Source organism: Mesocricetus auratus, unplaced genomic scaffold (assembly GCF_017639785.1).
Source record: "Mesocricetus auratus isolate SY011 unplaced genomic scaffold, BCM_Maur_2.0 Super-Scaffold_100045, whole genome shotgun sequence".
In the NCBI taxonomy this organism is placed as follows: domain Eukaryota; kingdom Metazoa; phylum Chordata; class Mammalia; order Rodentia; family Cricetidae; genus Mesocricetus; species Mesocricetus auratus.
Genome location: NW_024429222.1, coordinates 8,632,218 through 8,657,081, shown reverse-complemented (window position 1 = coordinate 8,657,081; position 24,864 = coordinate 8,632,218). Strand labels below are relative to the sequence as shown.

The 24,864-nt window shown below is 41.5% G+C and overlaps 1 protein-coding gene across 1 annotated transcript; it reads right to left on the bottom strand.

The window, feature by feature from the left end:
* Positions 1-410: 410 nt before the first annotated feature.
* LOC121135913 (liver carboxylesterase 1-like) lies at positions 411-23,119 on the bottom strand. The gene is made up of 12 exons (XM_040735298.1): positions 23,069-23,119; positions 22,856-22,986; positions 21,854-21,876; positions 21,405-21,535; positions 20,269-20,373; positions 19,511-19,615; positions 16,949-16,987; positions 14,638-14,778; positions 13,086-13,166; positions 12,420-12,567; positions 2,553-2,684; positions 411-1,582 (listed from the first exon to the last, which is right to left on the bottom strand). The coding sequence occupies exons 1-12, from the start codon at positions 23,117-23,119 to the stop codon at positions 1,506-1,508; spliced, it is 1,164 nt and encodes a 387-aa protein (XP_040591232.1). The 3' UTR covers positions 411-1,505.
* Between the last annotated feature and the right edge of the window lie 1,745 nt (positions 23,120-24,864).

Below are 24,864 nucleotides of genomic sequence, written 5' to 3'. Positions count from 1 at the left end.
AGGGCTTATTTACCTGTGTTACAGCCAATAGCCCACGGCATCTAACTGTGTCTCAAGTTACAGTTATATCTTGGCATTATCCCATGGCACTGGTTTTGCAGACATGTGAAATCCAAGGCTTATGGGGTCATCAGGTTCCTACCTAGATTTCAAATGAAAGCATGTGAAGCCATCAAGTGTGTGGTTTGATGTCCCAGGTAGCAAGCCTAAGAGCATGATGCATGAAGCTGTTAGAGTAAAGTGACATTTTTGATGGAGACCCTAGTGAGTTAGAAATAACTTGGAGCATCTGCCTAGGAAACATCCAGGTTATGAATAGTGCAAGTCTGTCTTAGTCATTGTTCTATTGCTGTGAAGAGACACCATGGCCAATCAACTCTTATGAAAGAAAGCATTTAATTTGGGGCCTTGTTTACAGTTTCAGAGGTTTGGTCTATTCCGATTGCAATAGCATGGCAGCATGCATAGCACCAGCGTGGTAGGTGAAAAGCTGCATCCTGATCCACACTTCCTCCCATAAGAACACACCTCCAAATCCTTCTAATCCAAGCAAAGAGTTCCATTTTTTGGTGACTAAGCACTCAAGTATATGAGCCTATGGGACATATTTTATGCCCATATATTAATATTAATATGGGCATTATTTTATTCACCCAAGAGGGTGCAGGCAGCAAGACCTTAGGAAAATGCATTTCCAAGCTTTTCAGAACACATGTCAGTCAACAGATTCCTGGATGTTTGAAAAGGAGGTTTAGGATTTAAATTCTTCTCTCTTTTGGATGCTGGACTTGGCTTTGGCTTGATTTCTCATTGCTATTTTCCTGTTCCTCTCTTTAGAATAGGAATGTTTGACATCTTGGAATCTGTTATTTCTTTGTTTGAGTGGGTTCTTATAGCAACAGTTTACCTGAGACTGGAAAGTGTTTGGACTTTGAGGTCAAAGCAATATTAAAAGTGGTAAGAAGTTGTGAATCTGCTGTGATGAGATTTTGAGAAGAACATAAGCTTCTAATGTCATGGACAAGTTATAATTTAGAATTTAATATTACCCCCTCATGGACTGATGCCTTGATCCCCACCTGATGGTTCCACTGGGACATGGCAGAAAGCAATAAAGAAAGGCTTGTTGGAGGACGATGATCATGGGAGACTTGCCTCTGAGGATTGGGTTAGGATCCTGGTCCTACTTCCACTTTACAAGCAACAGGAGGTAAGGAACATCGACCTAACATAGGCTCCCCACTTGATGTTCTGTTCCGACACAAGAGTTAATAGACAAAACTTGAAATCTCTCAGTCTGAGTCAAAGTTCACATTCTCAACTCAAGCTGAAGTATCACACAAATCTCATCACAACGACACACCATATTAACCCAGTTCTCATTGTTGGAATGCTACGGTTACAGGGGCAGAAGGATGATCACTCAATCACTAGAAAAGTTCTCCTTCCTAATAGGTATGACCCACTGCACCACACCTTCAGGTCTGGCATCTTTGCCACCAGACTCACCCATTCCGAGCAAAGTTGCCCCAGAATTTCATCACCATCCTGCTGAGATTGATCTCCTCTTCTGAAGCACCCTCTGTGGTGAAAAGTCATAAAAAATTACCCACTTAAGATGTGCTTAAGCAGAAGCAGCAGAAATAGAACACCTTTAATGCATTTAGTCTTGTTTAGGAACACGTCAGCCTGAAAAGATCTGATCTACCCTGATTTCTGAGGTACAAATGGGGTCAGGCCTGGTTAATATTTGAGGGTGAGAAATGCACCCTTTATTGAATACTCATTGCGCCAAACCTGCCTTTTAAAAAGATCTGAGTGAGTGTGCCTTTGATATATATTTTAGAGGAATATTCCAGATGCTCTCTGCCTTTATCTCTCATGCTAACTTGCTTGGGATCCATCCCCCCTGGAGTCCAGTGGCAACAAGAATCAATTTCCTCAGTTTTGCCCTTAGGTTTGCTGGCCCTTAGGTTTGTTCTCAACATCCTACACATATAGCTTTTCATAGAATCTGAAAACAATCAGAAATGGGATATTCCTAGACACTGGTGTGCCATGTCAGAGGTCACACATTATATGTAGTTGTTGAAAATAAGGTATTAAAGACCTTTGTAAAAGGTTCCTTAAGTATCATATCATTAAGCCCATTTAAATTTATGATATATATTAGATATCCAGATGGGTAGGAACATGATAAGCCTTATTCAAGTTAAGAAAATTTTCTCTTTCCCTGCTTCTATTCTACTGTTTATGGGAGGAAAATCAAATGCTGGCACTCTTGTCATCACATAGGGCACGTGAGTGACCTTCCAGTTCTCTTATTGGTGTACAGATCTGGATTATCAAAATGACTATGGCTGGGAACACAGTAACACAAACCCATCATGTGTACTGAAGAAGCAGAAAGGCTGGGTACTGACCCATAGCTGAGCCCTGTTACAGAGAGTTGGGAAAGCCAGTTTAAAAGGAAAAACTTCCTCAAGGCCATAAAGCCAAAACCCAAACCCAGGCCTCAGATCACCAGGGGAAAGCCAACAGAGAGACATTACCTTTTAAAAATGGGGCTCCCCATATAGAGAAGAGATCATCACCATGGTCTCCTTTCACCGTCTTGGGTCTCATGTCTGATACAAAGCTTGGCCGATATTGGAACTCATACATGTAGGTGAGGGCTCCAGCATCTGAAAAGACATGGATTCATGCACAGTTCCCATTTCCAGACACATACCTGGATGGTGTCGATGCGTAGGCCCTTCAGTTGGAACCACTCTTCAGATTCATACGGAAGAGATCTAGGAAGGCCCAGTGACTTGCTTAGGGCTGCACAACTGGCTGATGAGGACCTAGGATTTGAAGAAGGTGCTTACTGAATGAAAAGTGGATGGATCCACACATGCAGTGACTGTACGGGATGAGTGTCACTCAGGACCCCTGTGCACTGATTACGAGACCTAGACCCTCCCAGATGTTTTTCATCCAGCCTAGTTCTTGGTATTCCCAGGGTTTTTCTCAGCTCTTCAGAGAAGAATAAAGGAAATGATGACACATAAATAAGAATCTTTGCTGAGATAGAATGATCTGTTTCTTGTGTTTCATGAATACCATAGAACTGGAGATTGATAGTTCATCTCCAACTTCATTGTTAGCTAAATGCAAGTTCTTTTTTTAAAGATGTCTTTCAGAAAATATATTCTGATCACAGATTCCCCTCCTCCAACTCCACCCTGATCCTTCCCACCAAGCCACATACACAGCATCTCTTTCTCCCTCTCATTAGAAAACAAGCAAATGAGCAAACAAACCAGAGTAGGACAGGACAAACAAATGAGTAGGAAAAAAGAAGAACCAAAGGAAAGGCACAAGAAACACATACAGGCACAGAGACACACTCACACACAGAAATTCTATAAAAACACAAAATCAGAAGTAATAATATATAAGCAAAAATGTCCAGACAAAACATTACATGAGGGAAAAAATTCCAAAATTGAGTAAGTTTTGTCTTTGGCTGGGCATCGGGCCTGCCCTCAAGAGTTGATTGTATACTGAGTGAGACTTTGTTGGACTAAACTAAGTTTTCCTTTGTGACTGGTTGTGAATTGGAGATAGCTTCTGGGCTGGAAAAGCGGGACTATGTCCATATGATCTCAGAGCACTACAACTCCATCTGGCTCAGATCTGTGCAGACCCTGTGCTGCCACAGTCTCTGTGAGTTTAAATGTTCCCCAAATCTGTTGTGTTTAGGAGGCCTTGCTTCCTTGGTGTCCTCCATCCTTCTGGCTCTCAGGATTTTCTGCCTTCCTTTTAACAACTGTCTTGGATCCCTGAGGTGAAGGATTTGATGGAAACATCTCATTTGTGATTGAATGTTCCAAGGGCTCTCCCTCTCTGTTCATTGTCTAACTGTGGTCTCTGTATCTGTTCCCACTTATTGATGGCTAGACAAGGCACTTATCTCTGAGTATAGCAGAATATCATCAAAGGTTCATTTCTACTGCTATGTTCCTTTATCAAAACAGTAGTATTTGGTTGTCTTATAAGTGGTGGTGAAATCTAAGTGCCAGGGCAAGGTAAACGTGTCTCCTTCAATCACTCTCCTCGTATCCACTGGGTTCTCATTCATCAACAAAGATGACCAGTTCAAGTGTCAACATTTCCCTGTTTTGCTTGTAAGAGTCAAAGGAGGTATCAATCCTTTCACCTTATGTACTGGCCCACAAACCTCCAGCCTGGGGGGCCTCAAAACAATGGTCATAATAATGGAATAAATACCCACATACTAGGTATAGTGGAAACATTAAAAAATGCTGAAATATGTGTTATTGTACCAGAAAACGTTCCTACTCTATCGTAAGACATATATTGTATAAGTAAATTTGTATATATTCTTATATATTTATAAATGCTTATATACACATACAATTCTATACATTTATAATTCTCTTTTATCACACATATTTCATACATGAATTTGAGGTAATTTTGTGTATATTACATTAAATACATTGTCATTACTTTAGACCATGAGATATCCCTCCACAGAAGTGGATGATAACAACATATGTCATGATAATACAGGATAAGGAATAATTGAATTAACTCAAATTCTATCACAAAGCTGTGACTCCACACTCCATCTATGAAACAGTGCTGCTAGTCAAGTAGAACTTCCTGGACAGATAGTTTAACCTTGCCCGTGTGGTACAGACATTTTAGAAAGGGAACTGTGCAGAGAACTTTTTGAATGAGAACATATTTTAGAAAGCACACAGCAGAAGATATTTTTGTAACTTTTCTGTTTGAAACAAATGCTTTTGTCTATATTTTTATTAGTTCTTCAAAACCTTGTGCAATTTGTTTTGTTCAAACTCACTCCTTCTTCTAAGTGCTCCCAGACCCACCCCTCCTATCCACCCAACTTCCTTATATTTCCAACCAGTCAAATCCAATCTGTGTTTCCCAAATATTCTTCGGTGCATGGCCTTCCCCTGGAGCGTGGCCGACTTGCCAGTGTGCTGAAGGAAATGAATTGCCAGCCTAGAGCAGTGCATTCAGAAAAGGAGTCTTTAAAATAAGGAAGAAATAACAACTTTCCATGACAAGCAAATGCTACAGTCATGTCACTCCTGGTGCTGCCTTACATGAATGGCTAAAGACAGTTCCTTAAATTGAAACTTCAAGAGAGCATGCTTAACATGAGACACATGACAGTCAGTGCTGCAAAATGAGCCACATGTGACACACTCTAGGACCGTAGTGATGACATGAACACAGTTTATCCTAAATAGTGCAAGGAGTCAACAGGAAATTATGCTAATGATTATAGCTCAGACAACTCCCCAAGTAGAGTTAAAATAAACAGTAACCCAATGATATAAATTTTTACATAAAAGATAATAAAGTGTGTGTTCCTTAAAAAGTAGAGTCATAAACTAATCATGTTATCTGAAGAAGCTTTCAGGATCATCTGGACATAAACCCTTACATGTTATCAAAGTTACACTTTTACCAGCTTACTATGGGCTGTTAGAATTATACTAGGGGCAAGTGAGATGGCTCAGGGTTGAAGCCCTGAGTTCAGTTCCTAGATGGAATAACTGACTGCCACTCTGACCTTCACATTAACATGGTGGCATGGGTACATAGCAAACACACAGACACAAATAGAAATAACATACCTGTAAAAGTACAATGGTAGATGTAGGATTTATGGTAGACACAAAGCAAAAGTCTTCAGTAGAAACATAACCACAAATTAGAAAAAACTAAAGGCATACACCTTCAGAACAGCAGAAAACCACAAGGAAAGGCACAAAAATGAGGGCAAAAATTATAAAAGAATCATAATAGAATCACCAATGTAACAGTAACAAGTCTTTGAAGAAAAAATTATCTTTAATGTAAATTCTGAAATGAAGAAGATGGATTGAATGAATTTTTAAACATACCAGGCCAACAGGCTTACCTTAAAGCAAATGAAAGTTGGAAGAGAAGGGAGGAAAATGCCTGGAATTTGAAGGGAAAGCTAAACATGAGGAAAGGTAGCAATGGATATATTAAACCACATGGTCTGAGATAAAAAAATACAGTGAGCTGGAAATGGTGGCTCATACCGTACTCAAAGAATTCTGGAAGTTGAGACAGAAGAATTGCTATGAATCTGAGACCTTTCAGTAATTTCTAGACCATTCTGAACTACAGTGTGAGACCTTCAGAAGAAAAAGACAAAGACATCATGTTGATGACAAGGTAAAATCACCCATAGCACATAACAATGGCAAATACAGATCCAACATCAGGGCTCCTATATATGTGGAACAAATAGTGGAGGCTATGCACTGACAGATAGGGCCCAAGGAATGCCATAGCAATAAGGACTCTACAATACACATATTTATAATAATGGGTGAATCATTCAGAAAGAAAATTCACAAGCAGTATGGGACTTGATAACACACTGAGACAAGGAGACTAAGCACAATTATACAGAACTGTATAGGCTAAGTTTTTGTCAGCTTGACACAAACTATAGTGATTCGGGATGGTGGTCCTGGGTTGTGTAAGAAAGAGGGTTGAGCAAGTTATTGAGAGTAAACTGGTAAGCAGTACACCTGCATGGTCTCTGCTTCAGTTTCTGCCTTGAAGTTTCTGCTTGAGCTCCTGCCCTGATTTCCTTTAATAATGAACTATGATGTGAAAATGTAAGATGAAATCAATCCTTTCCTCCCAAGGGGTTTTGGCCATGGTATTTAACATAGCAACAGAAAGTAAACTATGACAAGACTATTCTACCCAATGCTGATGAAATGCCCATTCTTCCAAAACACCCACACATCCTTCTCCAGCATAGACTGAGGAGTCATAAAAAGACCAACAAACAAGTCATTTAGTTTGAGAAGACTGATATTGTACCAAGAATCTACTGTTACAATACTAAAAGTAAATAAAAATCAACTACAAGAGTAATTTTTGAAAATTCAAATTCAAGGGCTAAGAAACATGCTCCTGAACAACAGATATCCCAAAGAAATTAAAATCGATAACACATTAAAACAAATAGGAATAAAGTACCTGTCCCTCTAAGTTCAGGGAACATAGTACAAGAAGTGGCAGAAAGCGTTCAAGAGTCCAGAAACAGGGAGAACGGCTGTGAAATCCTATCTTCTGGGCATGACACAGCCATTGTAATTGTGTACTCACAGCAACAGCACTTGTGTGTCCTAGGACTTCTAAGGACACCCAATCCTGGCTACTGATGAAGTCTTGGGTAGAGGGTGTCATTACCATCTGATGTTTGCTCTCAGGTGAGCCCACCAGGCTCCGCTGGGTAGTTCCATACCCATGGTCATGTGACCCAGGTGGCCCCAAGTAAACCCAGTGGCACACAGTGCAAACAAAAAAGAAATCAATATAGCAAATGGGGAGTGATTGGAGGCAGAGGGAGATAAAAGGGCAGGGACTGAGAATGCGTTATAGACATTATGTATGTATCAGTGTATGAAAACTGAACAATTAAATTAGGAAAACAGTGCAACATTCCAACACATATGGGTTATAGTGAGGGCAACTACAAGAAAAGCTTATAGCAGTAAACACTTGTATTAAGAGAGGGAAGTTTTCAAAAAGCCTAAAACCTAAAAGTACATACCAATGTTCAAATAAAGCTCAAAGGAATAAAGAAGTCAAAGGTAAAGTAAGAAGTTTTATATTTTAAAAAATAAGAAAGTTGAACAAAAATGAATTGGTCTCTTTTTTTAAGAAGAAAGTAAGAAAAAGCACCCTAAAGTGATAAGCCTACTAACCACAGAAGAAGAGGGAGAACCTAAATCAATTTGAAAACTCAAAGCCAGAAATGAAAGAGGAAACACTACAACAGAGGCCGCAGACACAGAACCTGTCATAAGAAACTACTACAAACAAATACATGCACAAGAATATGATAACAGAGAAGGAACAGAGACAGCTAAGGGGACCCAGTACTCCTTGGACCACTGGGCAAGTAAAAAAAATCTTTAAGTTCACTATTCCTGCTAGGGACACATTCTTTCTAATTCTTTTGTATGCAAACTTCCTGATGTTAATTTTCTGTAACTTAGTCAAGATGGGGATTGGTGGACCATTCTAAGCCACCGTTAGCTGCTGTTGGAACTTCTCTTAGTGCTCTGGCTGCCTTGACCTGAAGGGTTGTCCGTCAGTCAACTGGACTACATCTATGCCAGCAACAGACATCTTGAACAATCAATAGACACCTGGAGAAACTACACAATGATGGCAGTCAAATATACAGCTAAACTTAATCGAGGTGGTACTGCCAGTGAATGCTTAAAATTACAACACACAGATTAAAGAAAATGAACACACCATGAATACAAAGACATCTCCTGATCGTGGAGTAAAAGGATTGAATTTAAAATGTCCAGAGTACTCACAGTGATCTATTGGTTTAATAAAATGTCTGCTCAAATTCCAATTCCTCATACAAAGAGGAAAAACCACCTAAAAAGTGTGTCACCAAGATGATCATGAGTAAGAAGAACAAAGCTGGAGCTATCACACTGCCTGATTTGAAACTCTGTTCTATGTCCACACTTACTAAACAATGTGATAGTTGCTTTACCCATGTGCACACATTGAACAATGGGATATAATGAAGACCAGAACACAGGCAGGTACTGGCTACTGTTTTACAAAGGTGCCAAGAATATACAACAAGATAAAGCAGTCTCTTCAGCTAATTACATTGAGAAAACCAGATTTCTACAGTCATACGTTAAAATAAAATGTAGGGAAGACAAATATAAGTTCAGAGCACCCCCCGTCACAAGTAGAAATCACAAAAGAACACCAGCAAATGGTTGCTTTGATTTAACATCAACACTATGAAGAACAAGTGAAACAGACAAATGGAATAATATTAAACCAAACAATTCTTCACAGCAAAGAAACCAATAGCAGTGTGCAGAGACAGCCATTGGAAGAGAAAGCTATTTGTAATCTTTCTATATGGCATGTGTCTACTCAAAACCATATGAGCAATTAAAAAAATCAGTAGCAATAAGCAAATAAAAAGGGGCCAGATGCCTGAAGTAGCATCTTGCAATTGAAGACATATATATGAAAATAGATAGTAGATTCTTTTCTGATGTCCCTGATATTACTAGCCCCTGGAAGCTGGTTAGGTTTGCAGTACTAGGTATGAGTTCACTCCTGATGATTGAGAGTTTAGTCCAGTTAGACAATTGTTGGTTACCACTGACATGTTAGTGCTACTTATGCACATTTATGCATATCTTATGATGCTGCTAGCTTTCATGATTCATAGGTAGTTCAAGTATCTGGCAGAGTATCTTGGAGGAGATGGAGGGAGAGACCTGAGGGAGAAAGTTATGTAATCCTTTTTTTTTTCAATTTAAAACATTAAAAATTCTAATGAAAAAATAGATAAATGAAAATTCTTATCTCTTTATTGGATATTTGTAAATATCCTGATTAAAATCATGATGTAGGTCTTTTCCCATGATCCAAATAGATTTCATTGAGAAGACAAAATAGAAACTTTTACCAAACATGCATATAAAAGGGAACCCTTTAAATTATGGTTGTGGTGAATGTAGGGCTCCTAAGAGAATGAGAGCAGAGTCACAATATGGCCCAGCCGTGCCACTACTGGGTGTTTACTATAAATATTCAGGAACAGTTTTCTGAGATGTCTGCACCCTATTTTCATTGCAGCACCATGCACTGCAATCAGCTGTGTCCATCAACATCAGAGGACAAGGAAAACACAGATGTGTAGACAGTGGAATTGTGGTTAGCCTTAAAAAGAAAACTATTACTTTTACAGTGTGGGGTGAATGGGAGAACATTAAGACATGTTAAATAGTTGAGTACAAAAAGATAAATGCCCTTGAGCCTGGCACAGGAAAGAGGGGAGAGGGAGGTAGGAGAAAGAGGAGGGAACAAGGGGAGGGGGGAGGAGAACATGAGGGATCAGGAAGGTCCAGTTGGGAGAAGAACAGAGGAGGAGAGCAAAAAAAGAGATTGTTTGTTTGGTTTTTCGAGACAGGGTTTCCCTGTGGTTTTGGAGGCTGTCCTGGAACTAGCTCTTGTAGACCAGGCTGGCCTCTAACTCACAGAGATCTGCCTGCCTCTGCCCCTGAGTGCTGGGATTAAAGGCGTGCGCCGCCAACGCCTGGCTAAAAAGAGATATTTTAATGGAGGGAGCCATTATGGGCTTAACGAGAAATCTAGCACTAAGGAAATCTCCAGGGATCCACAAGAATAACCCCAACTAAGAATCTAAGCAACAGTGGAAAGACTAACTTAAATGCCCTTTCCTTATACTCAGATTTATGACTTCCTTAAATGCCATCATAGAGCATTCACCAAGTAGCTGATGGAAGCAGAAGCAGAGATTCATAGCTAAGCACTGAGCCAAACTCCTGGAACCCAGTTGTAGAGAGGGAGGAGTGATGAGCAAAGGGGTCAAGACCACTCTGGGGAAACCCAAAGAAACAGATGACCTGAGCAAGTGGAAGTTCATGGACTCCAGTCTGACGGCTGGGGAAACAGCACAGGACCGAACCAGGTCCCTTGAATGTGGGTGTCAGGTGGGAGGCCTGGGTAGTCTATGGGGACTCTGGCAGTGGAACCAGTATTTATCCCTAGTGCATGAATGGGTTTTGAGAGCCCATTCCCTATGGAAGGATACTCTCTCAGCCTAGATTCATGGGGGAGGGCCTAGGCCCTGCCCGAAATGATGTGTCAGACTTTGATGATCCCTCATGGGAGGCCTCACTCTCCCTGAGGAGTGGATGGGGTGTTGGTGAAGGAATAGGAGGACTGGAGGGAAAGGGAAATGAGATTGATATGTAAAATAAGATTATTTTTAATTTAAATAAAAATTAATTAAAAAGGAAACTAAATAAAAAGAAAGATAAATGCCATGTGTTGCTATACATTGTGGTATCTAGATTTACTCACAAGCATGCAGACAAAACTTGGCATTAAGAGGTTGAAAGTCAAGAAACGAGGAAGATGAAGGAAAAGAGGAATAAAAATATCAGGTGGGAAGGAATTCTTTCTCTTTCTAATCTTCCAACCCACACTGTCATACACATGAATAAAAAAATTAAACATTTAAAAATAGATGAGATGAAATTTCAAGTCTTTTTACTGTAGAAAATGTTGATTATTTGAAGAAATGTGTGTGTTAATCAGTTGATATAATTATTAGGCGCTTTATAGCAAGCATAAAATGTGTGCACCAACAGTTGGCAAATGTAACTTATCAATTTGCAATTTAAGATATGATAGGAAGTTTCTCTCTTTCAAAATATTTCAGTGTGCTATTTCTCCATACTTTCTTCACCCCCGCAGTTTCTCACAGATAGCTGCAGCTTTAGAAGACAGCTCTGGAAAGTCATCTCAAACTCACAAGGAAGCAGTTTTGGCAGATGGGATTGGTACCTTTGATAGTTGGTCTCAGCAATTTGGTTATATTAAGAAATGCTTAGAAAACTAGTAAGTCGCAATTTTGTGTTTATGAGAGTGTTTCCAGAGACAATTTGATTATTATGGCTAATATTTTTATCTGTTGATGAGTTCAAAGTTCTAACACACCATTGGGTAGAAGTCACAATGGGGAAGTGTGACCTGTTTATAGAAAGTAGGTCATTGGGACTATACTCATAAATGACTTGTGACCATGTCTGCTGCTCCACACAGCTTCAATACTTATATGTCCCCATGCTGTGAGCTGCTCAAACTCTCCCAACATCACAGGCTGAAAATTCTGAGGCTCTGAACAAAAGTAAAGCCTCCTTCCCTGAAGGGTGAGGCCATATTTTTGTTGTTAAGGAGTGAGAAAAGTAACAATTATACCTTCTTACTAATTGCCTATGTTTCTGGGCAGGCCAGCCTGATGGCTACATAAAACATCAAGAGGACTTGTCTGAGTCCTTTTCTGGTCACTAGAAACAATTGTGCTCTTGTTTACAACAGGCAAATATGTCATAAACCTACCAATCCCTGTGGAAGAGCTCTCGGTCAATGAGAGGTGAGCATATACAGCTCTTTTGCTTCCGAGAGAGAGAGAAAAGCCCTAAGAAAAACCCTAAGCTGCAACTATCTAAGGTGCTCACATACTAGACATGTTTCTAAGTTGGCCTCTATCTTTTCTAAGCGTTCCTTCACCCCTCTATAGTGTTCTCTCTCCCAGATTAAACTGCTTATGAACACTTTTCTCATAGACTCTTAGTGGCAGGAGTCAAACTGAAGATTGCAGGTCATAGGGAACCAGTTTTTGAGGCCTGACCCTCAGAAGATTTCATATCTGACTATTTCCATAGGTGAGGGTTTTCAGAGGCCTAGCTGGTGAACCTGTATGCTTCTCCCATATAACACACGAGACTCACCTCTGTGGCCACGAGACACAATCACAGACGGTGCACCAAACATCACATCTCCCATGAAGTCCAGGAGAAGGTCTTTCTTTCTGATAGGGTCGTCTGTCCCTGATAAATACTTCTCAATGGCAGCTGGAATCAGACTCTCAGAGATGTTCTAAAATGGACCAGAAAGTGATCAGAGAAAAGTATTTCTGGGAAAGCAGATGAAGACATGGCTCATGAGATTTGCTTGTCAGTAACCCTTTCTTTTGCTTATCAGAGCCCATAACATCCAGTGACCTACAGAAAGTAGCAGCCTATGTGTCAGAAGGCAGCACACTCAAAATTTGTAAATATTGTGGTGCCTACCTGTCTGCATGCCTCCCAAGAATTACCTACAGAAATCTTGGGTCCCCAAGCCCTAGATACACTGATCTTCACTGGTGATAGCCTCCATCTTTTCCCAGCTTTCAAAAGGAAACTTTTTCTCAAAAACATGTTCTGGAAATACTGGAATTTTTAAGCAACAAGTGACAAATGATGTTTTTATTGTTGTACTAAAGTATGCAAACCAGAAAACAGGGGCAGAAACACAGATGTAAATACTTTTAGCCACTGAGTTGGTGTGTTTGGAGGCAGGAACCCATAATTCTTTGTTTATCAGCCAAGTCCCATAATTCTCTAAATTCTTACAAGGATCGGGTAAGAGTGCCAAAGAAGGGACGCGGTCTTCTTCTGGTCCAGTTTTTCTTCAGAAAGTGGAAAGCCTATCATCTGTTAAAAGCAATGATTAACATTTGTGAATTGTGGAATTAACAGGGAAAACCAAACCAATATAGAAGGAAAGTCCTTTACCAGGCCTTGTTAGATGTGAAATTTCATGTTTGAAGAGAATGCACATATCACATATATTACGTTTATTAGCTATTATATATAGCACATCTATAGTATATATAATTAATATCATACAAACTCACAATAGTCCTTCAGAGAATGAGTGATATTCAGGCTCTAATGGTGTGGGAAATCCTGGGAGGATACAAGGCCTGACCTACATCTCAGGTATCTATGGAAACTAAAGTCAAGTTAACTATATGCCCGAGTTTCATTGATGACCTCTGCAATTCTTTTGCAGATAGAGCCGCAGCAACTTCTGTACATCTAGACCCGGTCCAAATGTCAGTCCTAAGAAACCTAACCCTATTCTTGTACAGCTTCTAGCAGCTAAAGGCCATCCCAGAGCCCTTGCATGACACTAGTCTCTCTTCAGTGCCTGCCTGGGAAAGTTCAGGAAACTCAACAGGAGTTACTCTGCCTCTAACCTGAACATAGTGATAGGTCGACATAGTGATAGATCTCTTGTGATCACCAATCCTTTCTCTGTTCTGTGAGACACAGTTTCCGTAGGAACAGTAAGTATTTTCTCAAGAACTAGAGAGAAAATTTGCTTGCAACACTTTAATCTTCTAAAACTGTGAACTTTTGGAGAGATAACCCCTGTTCTCCTATTTGGTTGCCATGGAGAAAGAAGAACTCACTTTGGTGAGGCCCATACTTCAGCTTACATCTTTGCATCCTGTCATGATGAAAACGAAATCTGTTCCTGGTAATTGAGTGTGAATTAAATTCAGTAACTGGAGACACCGACTCACTGCTACCACAGTGTCTCTCAAAGCTTATCTCAGCCTTGAAATCTCCATCAGGAATCTGAACTCACTGCAAAACTCTTTGAAATAATGTGCATCTTACTGGTTTAGTCAGTGTCTGAGCTTTCTTTAAGAGAGGAGAGATACCCATCCTTCTTACTTTCTAGAGTCAACTTTAAGTCAGTCTGAAGTGAGTTTTACAGATCTGAACAATGAAGTACCGAGAACACCCATGGAAATCTACACAACCTGACAGTCCAGGTCCAAGGTGGAAGCTACAGCGCTCCATCCTGATTCTCCAGCTCCTTCTGCTCCCTAGATGCCCCTCAGTCCATCTGCATCACTGTCATCCCTACAGACTCTCCCAGCCTGGGAATTTTAGGATTCCTTAAGGAAAGTTAGTTTCTAGAGGAAAGGTGTTCCAGGGTTCCCAGAGGACAGTTGGGCTATTCTGGAGAATGTTTCCATGGAAATACAACAGTGGTGAAAGTTTCTCTGGCCTGGTTGTAGACTGTGATTGGAATGAATGCACAGGAACAAAGGTAGGTTGTATGGTCTGAGGCTGCATGGGTACCACTAAGAGACGTGTATGTTCTCACCATTGGCATGCTCCAGCCAAACTCTTGCTTGTTGATGCCCACCATGTAGGGGACAGTGTTGAAGCTCTTCTCAGCCAGGATCTCTTCTGGTGCCTTTGGCAGCAGCACTCCATCAATCACAGTGGGAAGGAAAGTGTAGCTCTAGTGGAGAGAAAAATGCTATGTCTGTGATAACCCTTCCCCAGGTAACATCAGAATCACTTTCTATCTGTCTCAATGCTTGGTCAGCACAAAGACTCACATGGAAATGAGTCACAGGAAGTCAGAGTCCTAACCTGAGCCAAGTCCATGAGTTGCTGAAAACAACTGTGCAAGGGGAGCCAGAAATAATACTGGCAGGGAATGGATATTGGTCTTAAGCAAAGTAAGATGTGTGTGTGTGTGTGTGTGTAATAAATTATATGCAATTTTACATAGGTCTATAAATTGTATACAATATGCAATTATACATATATTATAATTTTTAAATGAAGCACAATTGTGTGTGTGTGGTTTAGGTGCTCCCTAATTGAATACTCTGTCTCCAGTTTGTGACGCTATTAGGAAGCTTTAAAAGTTGTGTCCTTGCTGAAGGGATTATGTCAACTGCAGGGAAATTTGAGAGCTCAAAGCCTTGTCACTTTTAATTTACACTGTCTACTTCATGCTTGCAGTTCAAGCGACTCCTGCTGCCACACCTGCTGCTTATTGCTCCCATCCTGTCATGGCCTGAGCTAATACACCAGAATCCTTTGCCTACACTCTAGTCACACAGTGGCCACTAGCAGGTCTCTGGGCCTCCCCTGCCTTTCTTTATAACCTATTTCCACACAGAGTCAAAGGGATGTTTGTTATCGCAATACATCTAACTGTGTCAATCTGGCCTTTCTGGATACCCTCTCTCGTGCTGAATTACAACCTGAGTCTTTCGATAGCCAATCCCATGTCATACCTCTCCCACCTCCCCAGACTCAAGCCTGTCTGTGCTGACTGCCTTTACTTCAAACACACTATCCTTCTGCAGCAGGCCTTTGCAGATACAGGGAAATGTTTCTAGGTTTCAGATAGTTGCCTTCATTTCCCTCCAGCACGACTTGACCCTTCAAGCCATAACATAAATATGCCCTTTACACAAACCACTCATCAACTCTCTCTCTCCTGTTTCACTGCCAGATACACAACGTAATTTACTGATTTATTTTCCTGATACCATGTCCAACTAGAAGATAAGTTTCTAAGAAAGTAGAAAATCTTGTGCATTTCATTTCCATGTCCCTGCTCCTAAACTCTTCCTTCTACATAGTAAGAACAGGGATTTCCCCAGGGAGAGAACAGAAAAGTCAAGGCTGGAGATGGTACGTACCTAATGTCACCAGATCCTGGTCAGTGCTAGGAGGTGGAAGGACAGGGGGAGAGGAGGGACACTGATAGGGAATGTCCTTTTGTATATATGTGTGTTTCTCCTATTGGTTGATGAATAAAACACTGTTTGGTCAATAGAGGCAGGAAGATAGGCAGGAGTAGGAGATGAGGAGAATTCTAGGAAAGGAAGGCAGAGAGAGACTGCAAGGAGATGCCATGTAGAGACCTGGAAGGTAGGATGTGCCAGACATTCTCGGGTAAGATAAGGCCATGGAGAAATACATAGAATAGTAATTATGAGTTAATAATTAAGAGAGAGCTAGCCAGCAAGAAGCCTTAGCTATCGGCTAAACTCATTTGATAATTTATATAGCATCTCTGTGCGTTTATTTGGTGCTGAAGTAGCAGCGGGACCTGGTGGGCAAGAAACTCCAGCAGCAGAGTATCACTAGAGTATTATGGATGCTGGGAGAAGGGCAGTACCCTCAACACTGGGATCTCACTCATGCTCCTCTCTCACACATTAGGCCTTTGTCATCCCACGAGAACTGTGTTCTTCAGTGAAGCCTCCTGGGCTCTTAGCCAGTCATCTCTGCCCTTTGAAAGGTCTGGTACAACCTTTTCCCACAGTGTCATATTAGAAGCAGGAGATGTCCACTGGAGGGCGATAGGTGATTGTAGGGGGCACAGTTGCTGAGCAGATGCACTGACTTTGGAACCAGGCTATCCTGTCTCTGGTTGCCACGGCTGTATTACTCAAACAAGTGACTGGACCTGAGCAGAATACACATAAGGAACAATAGGTTTCTACAAAGGCCAGTTCTTTGCTTGGGGTTTAGTGGAGCTTAGTTTAAATATATACCTCCAAAATAGGTCACAGTGAAATTTGGAGCCTAAGAAAATAATTTTTAAACATATGAAAGTGTTGGTCAGACCCAATGCTTGTAATACAGAAAGCAAAGGCCCTTACCTGTCTGGGGTCCCCAAGAAAATCAAGAGCACCAAATTTCTGTGGAGAAAACATCAGAGAAACTGGGTGAGGAACTTCCCTCAGACAAAAGTGGATCCTTTGAGTTTCGCCCTAAGATATTAGATTCTTTCTCCTGATTCTTCACTGGCAGTACCCAGAATTAGAGGACCCTATGGTGAGTCCTCAGGGTCTGGGCATAGGATGCAGCAGGATGAGGGGCAGTTGCAGTAAAGAGACAGGGCCTGTGGCCCACTCACGGCCTTCAGAGCATGGGGAGGACATCTAGGGCCTCTGTCTATGCTCACCATCTCTTCCCCTCTCCCCTCATCTGTTCTTTCCAGATCAGCATCCACCCTGATGTCTCTCCCGGAGTACAGTCACTAGGTCACTATGTAGGGAGTACATAGTGCCAAGAGTGAAGATAAGGCTACATACAGCTGGGAGGGGCAACAGAACAGCATTTCCCCCTCAATTTCACCTGTACCTTTCTCCCTCTTCACTCCTGCCTCAGGAGCTGCATTTGACCCAGAGTATTTTGTACAGCAGATGCCTTGCTTGGGTTAATGAAGTGATACAACTTCCCAGTTGGCTTCTCTGCTCCCCTCTCTACAGTTTGCCTCATGTAAGTCAGAAATCTTGGTAAAACTCAGACCTTTAGCATTACTGCTGAATTGTTTAGTACAGTTGCCTCCAAAGCATATAGAGTATTAGTCTAGAATTCTAAGGTTTTTAACCTTCTAAGAAAGCTAACTAATTTACAGAGAAGGTCCCCACACCCTCCCTCTAATAAGAATGGGAAGTTAAGGAACGGACATACTTTCATGCAGAGCATCTAGATCCAGACACATTCTAAGACATATGTTGCAGGGAATTTCGATTATATGAAAATTCTGTACAAAATATTTCTTTCCTTGAAGGTTGTTTTCATGCGAGGTGAGAAAACCCCAAATCCCGCACTCTCAGTTTAACTCATTGCATAGTGGGCATTTCTTTGTTGTGATCAGAAAAGCATTCAGTTTATATCCTCATCTTCTCCCTTCAGCACCCGTCTGTTTGGACTATACATGGATGGACACACAGACAGACGATGGATGTATAGATGTAGCTAATCAATACAAGCTGTGTTTATTTAGGTAGATTCACTAAATTCAGACAAAAAATAAGAGGTAGATATAGAACAGACTATTGTTTTGGAGGTCTGGAAGAAGCTATGTAGGTAGAGATCAAATGATTCATGGATGATGAATAGATTGGGAAGAGATTAATTCAAAGTTTTAGGTGGATCTCTACTAGATTGATTATAAAGGTGATGAACATGATTCACTTATTAAGATGAACAGATAGTTCACAGATGAATTAGTAGGGAGATTGATGGCAATCATAGAACTTCAATTGAGTATCTTTGGAAATCTAGAAAACTGTCCTACCAGTATCCCATAAATTTGTTTTCTATACCAACCAACATACGTTGTGACACTTTCTTTAAATGTCTTCTGTTGCATTACTCATTCCAAAAATTCAAATTGATAGTTATACATGGGAATAGGGAACACTGTATTCTTAAAACATGAAAATGCTAACATTAAAATATTATGGTGTTTTATGAGAACATATTTTAGCACATCACCACACACAGCAATGTATACCAAAGAACTATGATGGCATTAACACAATGATGGTAAACCTGATCTACACCACTTGTAAGGTGTCTGCAGCAATCAGACTAGCTAAAAATGAGTACACAATCCAGTGGCCCCCACACATTATGTAAAGGTTATGTGATCAGGAAGTTATGAAAACACAGAGAGAATGAACATACCACATGCACACAGATTCTCCTCATTTTACTCAGGTCAAATTCTTGATCTACAACTACTTCCTGCCTAACATTGACACAGGTAGATCCTAAAACAAATCATTGCATTGCTGGGTTTTCTAAGTGTAAAATCCCCACACAAACAAACTACTATGGTGCTTTCCATTTAACTGTGGTACATTCTTAAGGTCAATCCACTACCATATACAATTGTGGTTAAGAATAGGGATTACTAGGTAATAGGTGCTTCCAAAATTGTCTCATCTTACCTATGGGAGGCATGAAGACCACACTTAGAAAATAAGGAAGGAGTCAGTTACTCTCTAGTGAAAAGTGTTCTTGTCTCCAGACAGTTACCATGGGCAGACAGGTCATTTGACTACTGCCACCTTCGAGAACTGTGACATCTCACTGGTTTTTATCATTAACTGCATCCCTCACAGAACCCAGCTCCAGGGTAAGTCAGTCTGGGATGTCTCACTGCTGAGCTCCTCACACAGTATGGCATTTCTCAAAATATTATGCTTTGATAAGCAGGGGAATCTGTCACGTGATTTCAAATCATGTCATTATTGGAGTTTTTAATATTTGAAGTGTTTCATAACAAGAAAGCAATGTAGACAGAAGGTTGACAGTTCTATGAGGAAAGAAATGGTTTAAGGGGATATAACACCAGAGCATAGTTGAACAAATGAAACCTTGAGCCAGTTATACAGGGTGGGAGTTACTAGGATGGACACACCTACCATTTTCTTTGTGATTTCCAAGAGCTCCTCCTCTGTCTTCTGGCGCAGGCAGTGAACCATGGCAGCTGAGGTGGTGGTTTTACAGCCAGCAAGAACAGCCACTTTCTGTAAGACATCAGGGGTCAAGAGCATATCCTTTCCCTCCTTCCATGTAGATAGTGGGCTCCTCCATTTCCTAATTCCTAAGGCAACACATGACTGCTGACAGTATTCTAGACCAGCAAATCTAGAAGCTGAGGCCCAGAGTGTAACAACCCCTGTTACTGAGCAGAACATGGACTGGTTCTTGTTATACAATCTCTATGCCTCTGGTGCCTGATCAAATGGATACAATTTCTATCTCCAGGAACACAAGGAGGACTTAGTGTTCTCAAAGTCAAGTGTGGTTGCAGAGGCTGTTTGGATTTCACTATGTGGTTTCAGAACCCAACTCTGACACATTGTCTTCTGAGACAAGTCACCCAACCTCTTTGTGCCTTACTTTCTCCACCTGCAAATGAGGGCAGTGATCAGGTGATATGCACAGGGGAGGAAGGACCCTGTCTTCTATACACGAAAATATGGGAGAATGGCTGGAGGCCTAGGTAACGTGTTACACATGAAGTGTAGTGTGTCCTTCAGAACAGTAGCCCTTCCCGCTCAGCCATTCTCCTTCAGGGTAGCCTTGAGCTCCTCAGATGAATCTCATAGCAAGAAAGACCCTTGACATCCCCGGAGAACAGAGTAAAGGCTCAGGAGCTGTCCCAGGTGACACGTACCTCAGCTACGGGTCTGGCATCTCTTCCAAACAGGCAAGGGTTAAGGACCACACTGCTCTGGGAAATGGCCCTGTGGAAGAGGTTCTTGGCCAGGGGAGACAACACCTGAGAGGAAGAAAGTTTATGCACACAGTGGAAGTCAGTAAGTTACCTGCCCTGTTCAAATGCTCTTTTTGCCATTTATTTTTTATTTTTTAATTTCATTTCACATTCCAACCACAGTTCTCCCTCCCACACCTCCTCCCACTCCCTCACCTCCTCCCATCCCCTCTCACCTTCCCCTAGACCACCCCTAGGGTAAGGGCTCCCATGAGGAGTCAACATAGTCTGTCACAATAGGTTGGGGCAGTGCCAGGGCCCTCTTCCATGCATTAAGGCTGAGTACAGCATGGCACCATAGGGAGTGGGCTCCAACAAGTTAGCTCATGTACCAGGTTTGTATCATGTTCCTACTGCCTGTCCTCCATCTTTCTCCTAGGTGTCCACCAGACCCACATTGAATGTCCTGCGGGTCAGGACACTTAGCTAGTCCAAACTTCACTACTATCTCCCCCATGTGGAGGGCCTGATTTGGTCCCTTGGAGTCTTCACAGTTGTAGGCCTCAAGTTCATAAGTTTCCACAAGCTTGGTTCACACATGCTCTTTTTTTAAATCAACATTTTTCATTTATTTTACATACTGACCACAGTCTGCCCTCCCTCCTCTCTTCCCACACCCCACACCCATCTACTCCCCTCCTATCCTCTTCTGTCACCATTAAGAAAGGAACAGATTTCCCATGGGCTTGATCAAAGCATGGCACATCAAGTTAAGGCAGGACCAAACTCCTCCCTCTGAATCAGAGCTGGGCAAGGTAAACCAACATAGCGAACAGGTTCCCAAAAGCCAGCTAAGTGCCAGGGACAGGTCCTGATCTCACTGCTAGGAGCCTTATGAACATATCAAGCTACATAACTGTCACACACATGCAAAGGGCCTAGGTCTGTCCCATGCAGTCTCCCTAAGGTTGTTCTGGAGTCCATGGGTTTCCACATGCTCAGGCCAGTTGTGTCTGTGGGTTCCCCTGTCATGTGCTCTTTTTAAGCCAGCCATTCATCTGGATTATCTGGTGCTCTATCGAGTTAGAATCACTTACAAGAACAGAGACACTGAAACCTCCCGCTGACTCTCCAAAGATGGTCACAGAGCCTGGGTCTCCTCCAAAATTGGCAATGTTGTCCTGGACCCAGTGCAATGCAGCTACCTGGTCCAAATGACCCCAATTCCCTCAGCTGTGCTCATCCTCTGTGCTGTAAGACAATGGTGAGTTGGAGCAGAGATGCCATGACTGTGCTCTGAACATCAGAGGTAAGTCTCTTAGTGTGTTCTCTGAAATAAGGCTGGACTCCACATTACCAATAGGAGCATTCCCCTGCCACTCCTCCTACAATGATGATCTATAGTGGTTCCTACACTCATCATCCAGGTATTAGGCACTCAGGTACCACCCACTATGCACACAACTTAGGTCTAAATGCTAAGGCTCATCTGCAAATAGAAAAATCTCTAACTATAGCTGACTCCAGGTGAAGTCCATAGACCAACAGAAGAAATGAATATAGGAAAATCTAGTGGGAAAAATGAAATTACGTCTAAAAGTGGAGATGGGGTGGCAAGGTGGGACTGTAGCATGGTATTGCAGATCGTATAGCCAGAAAAGACCCCCATTAGGCAGTGGAATTTAGTAGAGGTCTGAATAAAATGAGCATGTGGGTCTTGAAAGTATTGGCAGAGGGAGACACATAGTTATAAAGGCCTCAGGGCCACAGGAACAGAAATGTGAGTATAGCTGGCGTGAGTGTAGATGGTGTGAGATGCAGGAGAAACGGGTGCTATGGGCATTGGCAAAGATTCTGTATCATCACAAGCAACACAGAAACATTGTGCAGAGGAATGACAGGACTTCGTATGTCTTACAGACCATATTGAGCCCTGTGCCGAACAGATGTAGTATCAAAATAGTAAATCTATAACAGTAGATAGTTATAATAATATTAGTCTAGACACACTGTTATTTGACTAGGGTTGCAGCAAGGACTTGTATTGATCATTAGGCTTTGCAAATGGTTTGCCCACCAAAGGTTCAGCTCCCATTTCTTGGTCTATGTTGTAGTATTATTATTAGTCAGTGAAGGAACCTATGAAAGTTGAGGCTCAGTGGAAGGTTATTTGGTCACTGTAGATGCAGCCCTGAAAAGGAATTAATATAGTTCTTTTGTGACCCTGATTGATTCCCAGAGAATGAGCTAATTTTCTGAAGGGAACATTAGTACCCTCTTTAGGATACTTGTCCCACCATGTGAACTGTGACCTGTCTGAATGGTCAGCTTCCATTTCTATTTATGTACCATGTTGTGACGCAGCCAAAGTCTCCCCGAAAATGGCTCATTTGATGACGCCACACTATCTTGGGCTTTCAGCATCTCAATTTCAAAGCTAGGTAAGTTAGAATCCTATGCAGTCATGCATCCCACGCCTTTTGCTGCAGCACGAGAGAACAGACTGACGCAGGGGCTAATGTGTAAGTTACAATGTTGGGTATCTCACCTGAAGAAGCCCCAGATGCCCAGGCGAAATTGAATGGTCACTACAATCACATTTTCATGAGCAGAGAGGGGCAGTCCATCATACGTGGATGCCCCATCAACCAGTCCACCTCCGTGGATCCATACCATCACCTGGACAAGGAGAATATAACTGCAGAAGTCGTAGGCAGCAAGGTGAGAAAGACCATAGAGTTCATTCAGTGTTGACACTGACGTTGAAGTTGTGGCTCAGGAAGGCATCACCCAAACGGACACCAGCGCCCATCACACAGTCACAGGCACTCTTCTCCCCCTTCCAGGTTAGGCTCTGCTCAACTTTGGTCTATGAAAGGCAGCTTGCCCCATCACTGGCCTTTCATTTACATGGCAAATGCTGGCTCAGCACTTAACTAAAGACAATTACTGATGGAAGTAATCTAAAGAAAAAAAATCCAGGATTATTGACAAAAGACAAAGGAGAGTGTTTATGAGATTGCACCCAGGATATTATTCTCACACTGTTGTTAGAGGTTAATGAAAGTTGTCACAGGTACTGTAGGTAGAAAGATGACATTCCAACCACCCTTTGTAGTCAATATCAAAGAGTACAGTTTTAAAGATCAAAACTATCGCCCTGTCTGTGCACTGCCTGTCCTAGCTCCCTGCACCAGTGCTTAGTTTCTCCTTATGGAAACGATCACATGGGTTGAACATATGAACAGCACTAATTTGACTCAGTGCAATGGACATTCTCTTCCCAATTCTCCCACCTATGACTTGTTACAGTCTTTTTGTTCAGGTGATGGTGTGAATACATGGATGGGCAATTTTCATACATATTATGTATGAGATGGAGCAAGATATGGAACAGGATTTGAGGGGACTGCAAAGGGTGAGTGGGTGTGAATGCAACAAAATACATTGTATCCGTGCACGGAAGTCTAAAACAACAAATAAATACATATTTTTAAAAGGGATCACATGAAAGATGTTTTGAGACTTAAGAAAAATGCATGATGTGTATCACATTACTAATCATATGAAGAGCTCATGTTTCTATATCAGAATGCACGGAGCTTTGTGATATATACAATTCCTTACATGACACAAAGTACCTTAAAGAAGACGCACTCCTCATGTTGTAGAAGGCACTGGGATATCTCTATGCATTTTATGCTTTAGCCAAAATTTTGCTTTTTTCACCTGAATATTTCAACATTCCTTTTGAGTGAAAACATCCTAATTTTCTCACTCAGGACCACACTACAAAGAGGATTTTCACTGTTAAGACTTCTGTTTCACGCTGTATAATTGTTTGGAACTACACATCTGTTTATAGATCATTTTGTTCTAGAGTGTGTGTATGTGTAAAGGGCAGGGTTATATGAGTAAACTCAGATGCCTAGAGAGGGAGTTACAGGCATTCGTGAGCCTTCTGACATGGGTCCTGGGCTCCTAATTCATGTCTTCTGGAAGAACAATAGATGCTATGAACTGCTGAATCCATCTCTCCTGCCTCATTTGGGTAGCTCTTACAAGGCAATGAAATAGCATGCAATTTTTGTCATGCACCATTAAGGAACAGGCACTAGAATGTAACAGTTCATAGACAGGAAAAATTCTCACCTCAAATATACACTGTTAACAGTGTTCATGCCACAGAAGTCTTAAGTGAACTGTCCTTAAGTATTCATAGAGAGTCCTATACAGTTGAAAATTTTGAGAACCACAGGGTCACCAGGTCATCATTACTAAGGGATAAAATGATTTCACAAGGCTACCCATACAACTGGAGACAGAGGAAAATGAAAATCACCTTTTCCAAATATCCATTCAGTATCCGTGTCTTCATAAATTTCAACTATCTAATGTAGTCTATCCTTTCTTCAAACACCAGAATTTGATAGCAGGGACTGAAGAGATTTAAATGTTAAATACCATGACTGTCAGCCTGACAGCAATGAAGAACAGAGAACAAAATTTCACCATGCATGGAGATCACGTGAATAGTTACTTAAACCACAGTTCCAG